General features: G+C 55.3%; 3 protein-coding genes across 3 annotated transcripts; 1 reads left to right on the top strand and 2 right to left on the bottom strand.

Annotated features, from left to right (window-relative positions):
- Window positions 1–3,411: 3,411 nt before the first annotated feature.
- On the top strand, window positions 3,412–4,364 carry H310_13377 (hypothetical protein). Its single transcript, XM_008880852.1, has one exon. The coding sequence runs from the start codon at window positions 3,466–3,468 to the stop codon at window positions 4,327–4,329; it is 864 nt and encodes a 287-aa protein (XP_008879074.1). The 5' UTR covers window positions 3,412–3,465; the 3' UTR covers window positions 4,330–4,364.
- Window positions 4,365–4,816: 452 nt separating this feature from the next.
- Window positions 4,817–5,809, bottom strand: H310_13376 (hypothetical protein; the record flags this gene model as incomplete). The annotated part of the gene is made up of 5 exons (XM_008880851.1): window positions 4,817–5,077; window positions 5,132–5,236; window positions 5,306–5,417; window positions 5,495–5,606; window positions 5,650–5,809. 5 exons carry the CDS (start codon window positions 5,807–5,809, stop codon window positions 4,817–4,819), a joined length of 750 nt encoding a protein of 249 aa, XP_008879073.1.
- A 118-nt stretch (window positions 5,810–5,927) lies between these two features.
- On the bottom strand, window positions 5,928–6,942 carry H310_13375 (hypothetical protein; the record flags this gene model as incomplete). The annotated part of the gene is made up of 5 exons (XM_008880850.1): window positions 5,928–6,011; window positions 6,074–6,334; window positions 6,396–6,498; window positions 6,550–6,800; window positions 6,850–6,942. The coding sequence occupies 5 exons, from the start codon at window positions 6,940–6,942 to the stop codon at window positions 5,928–5,930; spliced, it is 792 nt and encodes a 263-aa protein (XP_008879072.1).
- Window positions 6,943–6,955: the final 13 nt, after the last annotated feature.

Raw genomic sequence — 6,955 nt, 5'->3', positions numbered from 1 at the left:
CCATGCAAGTAAGAAGGCATGGATGAACGGTAAGATATTTTGTGCTTACCTTCGTTCGTTGAATGAACGGATGGCCGCCGAAAATCGAAAAGTCTTGATGCTTGTCGACAACGCCCCCAGCCACAAGCTCGAGGACGGCACGGAACTATCGAACGTTCGTGTCAAAATGCTGCCGAAGAATACAACAGCTCACCTGCAGCCTCAAGACGCGGGTATCATTGCCTCGTTCAAGGCAAAAATCAAACGGCGCCAATTGCAGAACGCCTTGCACCAAATCGAAGCTGTGATGTTGGGCCGGCAGGACAAACTCTACGAAGTGCCGTTGGTTGAAGCAATGGGATGGGCACGAGAGGCGTGGCAATCCGTGGCGCAGTCGACTGTTGTGAACTGTTGGGGACGTACCGGTATACTTGACTCCGACCTGTCGGCGTTCGGTCGTCGAATGGCTGGATTGCAAGTGGAGTGATTTGTCGAATCATCATTGGTTGGCGAGTAACTACTGTATGATAAGTAATATCTCCAGAAATTGATTAACTGCGAGAACTTCGTATTTTGTGCTGTGTCCAAGTCGGGGGGACTTCAGTATCATTGCTAAGAAAAACACACATTTTCCACATTACTATTACGAATTGAAAATCATTGGTGCTTCAACAGGTCCGCTGATATTCATTGGTTCAAAATCCCTAGACAAGCAATGACACAGGGCAAGTCACATTGGACATAAGAAGTCCAGCGCGTCTCAATACACCCTTCTTGACATGCGGCAGTGCAAATTTGTTATCGCCACCGTGCTCAAGTACCAAGCGCATAACCGCTTGAAAAGTAAGAAACACGTTTTCGAGCTTCTCGTAACTCAATTCGTCGAATGCTTCCAACGTGTGACGCAAGACATCATCCACAGAGCAAAACTTGCGCCAGATTGATGCGACCGTGTGGGGTTGGAGAGCGAGCTTCTCACTGTGCGTTTAATTCCCCGCGTTTGAGATTTTCTCCATTGAGGAACGCTTTTAGGTGTTGGATTACTCTTAGTTTGACGCTATTCGAGAGGTCTCGGCGGGTATGGTTCACTTGATTCTCCATGGCGGCAAGTTTGAATATGACAGTGTTGGACTATGTGGGGTATTTTTTTCGGTGGTTGGAATTTGATGTTAGTTTTGAGCTCGAAACTCGAGCTGTGGCGCTTTGCATCCACTGGATGCCTTCTGTAGTCTTATAAAATGATAATTTGTTTGAAAATATGTCATCAAATCAATTTTTGGGGTCGTTGAAAAAATCGAAAGTAAAAGAAATGTGGAAACGAGGAAGTACAAATTATCAAGTGATTTCTATTCGAAGGATCTACTTTTTTCTCCTGTTAATTCAAAACGCTGTATAAAATACAGATTTGTATGGAACCCCGCCCTGAAACCTATTGAGCCCTGACGACGTACACACCGACACGGCAACTCTGATGGATAACGAACTCCTTCACACACACGGTCGCCCCGTCGGCGCGTCTCATGCGTCCCCAAGTCAATATTCAACTGCGCCGTCGTCACGCAACGCCTGGCGTAAGTTGCCCTTGAGTTGCTCGACGCCCGAGCTCTCCAATTGTGAGAAACCATGCGAGAATCGTTCCAGAACCCGTCAACGAGCCCGCACGGGGGTCTCGGCGGTCTTCGCTGCGGTTGAAGCGAGTCTTCTAGCTGGTGGGTCGACGTTACATTAGGACTAAATATATAGGCTGAATCCATGGGGGCCACGACGCCTTTGCCGTGGATTCCGACAGGAATGGGTGTTACCGAGTCTAGACGTCGATGGCTGACGGCCGCACTTCCCCTTCACGCACGAGTTCATTGGCTGCCGAAGACGCGCCGCCCCATTGTTTTGGACAGATCAGTCAAGCTAGTGAACGTCGAGGCCTACCGCCGGAACTCAACGCTGTGAAAGCTACGACGTGGCTTTCACAGCGTTGGGTTCGAAGGGGGGGCATGCATTCGCTGGGGGGCTACATCGACAACACACTGTACGTGGCTGCGCTCCATGCACCCCTTTATCCACGGCTGCCAATTAGTTCCCGATCTCGGCCCCATGTGGACAGCGGCGGGGTGGTGGGTCTCTGTGCACCCAAGGCAAAACTATGACCGGCGAACGATCGCACCCACACTGCACGCGCGATCGTGAACCACGGCGATTCGTGACAACACGATTATAGCATCGAAAGGCGGTAGCATCGTAGCGTAAGCGCTGGCGTGTCACCATGCGAGATATGCGATGGAGACTGTCGCTCACGGCACTTGACATGGCACGATGCCGGCTGTGTTGGTCTTGGCGACGTCCAGGGGGGATGTGTGACATGGATAGCATTTTTGTCGCGATCGCGCTCCCTCTGTCGCCGACAGTTCAACAAGTCCACAACAACTCAGCCGCCCTTGCACCCCAACCTCCGCGCTCCATCGTAACTCCTCCCATTCGACCTGTCTCCCAGCCTCGGCTAGCTCTCTGAGTACGCCTTGTTCAAGCAAAAGCGCACGCAGATATGTTAACGTGCCAGCAGCTGGACCATCCCACCCAAAACAATTGCACGGGCACCGAACCACACATGGCCAACAATTTGGACCACACGGGGTGATGAGGTGGGCAGATATGCGGCTGCGCACGGGAGGTAGTAGGCAGCGTGATTCCTCGTCTTTGGTGCAGTCGCCACAGAAATGAACGGCGACCTCCACGACTTCTGTTGTTACCCAGAGTAGCCCGGCGCTGCACCCACACCAGTTGGCGGCGCCTCCGCCCCGGTCGAATTACTCACAGCAGGAAATCTCGAGCGTTGTCGTTCGATCCAGAGACAAGGGTTGTGTCGACGGAGCCAGGCCGAGCCAAGCGCGGAAGGAGTGTCGTATCCAGTCGCTCGGCCCGTTTTGAACCAAAGCTCGCTACAGCTTGGTCAAGTGTCGCCTTGCCGCGATCGAGCGGGCTCGCCCGTCAACGACGCTCGAGAAGTAGGTACATCCGCACCAATCGAGGCTGGGAGCCACCGGCCACATGGCAACGCCCCATGCGGTCACTGCGGAGCTTTCTCATTTGAACCACGGGTAGCGGTGTGGGTCTGTGCTATGGCTCAATTGACCTTCTTTGCCTGCGCCACTCCCATACAGGTGTAGGGCGTACGGCGAGATGGACGCCAACCATTCGGGGGGCGCCACGGGCCTGCGCCACCCACGTAAGTTTGGGCGGCAACCGCCCCCCTTGTCGCTGCAGCCATACGGTATGTACAATTGTGAAAGGGGAAATGTTCCCGATTGCCCCACAGCCTGCGTCCTTTTGTGCGATCATGTGGGACAATGTGGTGTTTTCGCGAGGAAATAGCCCATGTGTGCCCACCCGAACCAACCATCATGAGCAATTGTGCTACCCACACACACGACAGCTCGATTCAGTCTCTACATATCAGTCAGCCACCACGACACTTTGGAATCGACGGCAGAGATGCCACGGCCGCGCCTGTCAAAGGCGTCGATCGGGTACCTCCTCAACGCGCCCCTCGCCACGACCAAGACCAAGTGCGATGGCGGGTACACCATGTCGATGGAGACGCAGCTGCTGTTTAGCCGAGTCGCCCACATCGTCCAGCACGACAAGGACGCCCTGAACCGATACAACATCGTCCCGTGCAAGTTTAAGGTTCCACATAGGGAACCGTACCCCCCGCACCTACGGGGCTTCACCCTCAACTTTGGCGCGTTCCGCCACGCACACAAACGGCAGCGCCTCGACCCTGACATCGTGGCCTCTTTGAACGCGATCGGGTTCGTTTGGGACGCTGCCCAGCACAAATGGGACGTTCAACTGCAGTGCCTGCGGCTGTACAAAGACCAATTTGGCCACACCAATGTGCCGCGAGCGTTCGACATCCCGTCCAAGTACCCGTGGCCAACCCACTTGTGGGGCCTGCCGCTTGGCGTGATGGTCAACGACGTTCGAAAAGCCATGCAATCGCTGGCTCCGAACAAGATTGCGTTGCTGGACGGTATGGGATTTGTCTGGAATGCCCATGACGTAATCTGGGCCAAGCAACTCCAAGCCGTCACAACGTTCGCGTCGCTTCATGGACACACAAATGTCCCTCGCATGTTTGTCGTGCCGGCGAGCGCCCCGTGGCCCGAAGACACGTGGTCCATGAAGCTTGGGTTTGTCGTACACAACTTGCGAACCAAGGCAGGCGGGCTCGCGCCCGAGCGCAAGATGCACCTCGATAAGTTGGGGTTCCACTGGGACGCTCGATGCTCCACCCACTCGACCATCCATAGCTCAACTAGCACTAACCCATCCTTCGAGATCGTCGAGGTGTGAGATCGCCCACACGTAATGAAACAACGTCGTCGTCGTTCCGTTCAAAATGATCGAGTGCCGTTTGAAGTGGTACGTAGCGCTTGGCCCTCAGTGGAAAAACCGAGTCAGCGAGTTGCTGGACGAAGCCGCGAGGACATTTTTGAAAGTTGAAAATGCACACACACACACGGTGTGAGGCCTCTCCCCCCGAAAAGTCCTGCCAAAGCGATGTATGCTCCAATAGCGTGGGAAATGCGTCGCACGGCTGTGTGTTTGGGCCTGCGAACTTCTGCACAGGCACTCGTGTACGCTCCATCACTTGGGTGTGTTCTAGCAGCATTCCTCAGCTTGCCATTACCGTGGTCGACGCACCCAACGTAGTCATCATCGTTCAAAAGACATCTCACTCATTGATGCGAAGTACGACGGACTCTGGAGACAGTGTTGGAGCATGCAGCTGGCCCGCCATCCACATGAACTCGGTATGCTGCTGCCACCCGAGATCGCGTCACTTCCAGCGCGACCGACGCCAAGGCCCGAACAGATGATGGTGGATGCATTCCATTGAGGTCTTCACGTCGGTCAAGAATCTGGCCACCACGCGCCAGAGAAACCAAGGCACGTCAGATATCAGCGTGGAAGTCGAGTGAAAGTGGGTGCTGCGGCGGCTCAGGCAGTGCTCCATGACATTTTTTATGTCGCGAAGCAGATCGTGCACCATGAGGCTCGTTGGTCGCTGGGACGGCGCTACTGACAAACACTTTTGAATCTACTCACGACACGAGAATTGTTAGACAAGGTAGGTCCTGTTGGAGCTTCGTACAAGGGCGGTGATGTCTAGCAGGCACTCTGCGGTCACAGCCGTCGCGACTGCGCCTTCGACGTTCCAACTCTTCAGAACCCCCCCCTCGGCTGCGGTAATCGCGACCTACACCAACGAATGCGCTATGATGCCCTGGCCGTTTGCTTGTTTTCTTCCCAGTGCAGGCAGTGTCACCTCGTTTGCAAACGGCACGTGGCCAAGGTCGAGCTCGAGCAAGAACATTCCAAACGCGAACACGTCCATTTCGGGCGTGGAGATCGTCGCTGCTTCAAGTTCTGGGGCCGCCCTGTGGAAATATGTCGGCGGTGAGCGCGCCACGCATGCACGGCGATTCAAACACCAACAACAACAGCGGAGGTGTACCATGGCATCGGCGTATCAGCGACTGGCGAGACTTGCGGATACGACAGGAGCATCGCCTTGCTGTGGGGGTGGCGGTACACGTTGTTCAGTCGAAGGCGTCGTACCATATATCCTTTTGTCGAAAATGACAACATCTTTCCATCGGCTTGCCGTACCGTGCACTAGTTTCGCCTCGTGTAGCTGGACCATCGTACGGCACACGTCAAGGGCGACCTGCGCTTTGTCCTTCGTCCACCCCCGACTTGGTGCGGGCAGAGCGGGGGCGAATTCAAATACACCGGCGCACGTGGTGGGACTGACGAGCGTAATCCCCATCAAGAGCAGTAATTTGTGTTCCTAATGCATGTTGCTGGAAACGGCGGGTCGGGGGAGATCGATCGCGATGTAGTACTGTGGGGAGCGATGGCACGATCTGGAGCGCATTCGCGACGGCTTAGGCCTCCATGTCGTGCTGTACATACACGAGCTCGTTCTTGTACGTTGCCAGTTGTACCGTCGACGGTCCTGCACGCGCCGCCTGAGTCGCCACGTTCGAATGAGTAGACTCGATGCACTTGTAGCTAGCAGACGACCACCCACCATGAGCTGAATCTCAGACAAGTCGATGAAGTGTTGACTCCACGGCTGGAGGAGTGTTGGAATCGTTGGCAGCCCACCAACCGTTGGGCAGGTAATCGCCTGTGGCGCAGGGGGAGGCTTCGTAGCCGGTGCGGATTTTGGAGACAGGAGTAGCGATGGAGGTAAATGTCCAGCCGTAGTGGACTGTGAAGCTCGAGCGGGCGAAGGCGGTGGCGCTTTTGTCGCCAAGGTCACGTTAGCGGCAGCGTAAGCCGTGGCAGCCTGTTGAGATCACAGACAACTTCACAATACATGCCAACCATGCAGCACGGCGGGATAGTACCAGGTCATTGCGGCGCACGGTCAGTATGATGACAGACGGGTGCTTAAATAGCGTGCTTGCGAGCTTGAACTCGATTTTTACGCGGAGCTCCCCGTATCTGAGGCTACAATGTATCAAGTGACTTGTCGATCCGTGCACATGCATGTTGCCATACGTGGAGGAATCTGTTGTCGTGGATGTGCCTTTGCCGAGCGTGACTGGCAACCACACGTCGTGCAACTCTCGATCGCGCCACGACTTGACGTCGATTGGAATGGACACGACCCCAAGCGGCGCCAAGGTGCACATGGCCGTCGTCATGATTTGAATCTCGACGCTGGTTGAGTACTCGTCCACGATGAACGTGAACAGCGCATTCCAGAACGGCGACGACCCGCCATGGTCGTGCACTTTGGTCGTTTGCTGCTGCCTGTCGACGTGGACGATGCACACCGGACTCAACCGCTTCAAGTACCTGCCAAGCCAACCCGTCCGTCGAAAGTTCCGACCCTCCACAACGGTCAGGTGCAGCTCGCCCGACGTCGCGGGGCTGCTGCGATCGGGGCATGTCGAGATTTGAA

This window comes from Aphanomyces invadans (genome assembly GCF_000520115.1).
Source record: "Aphanomyces invadans strain NJM9701 unplaced genomic scaffold supercont1.50, whole genome shotgun sequence".
In the NCBI taxonomy this organism is placed as follows: domain Eukaryota; phylum Oomycota; class Saprolegniomycetes; order Saprolegniales; family Verrucalvaceae; genus Aphanomyces; species Aphanomyces invadans.
The sequence above is the reverse complement of the archived record's forward strand: the minus strand, read 5'-3'. Positions and strand labels throughout refer to the sequence as shown.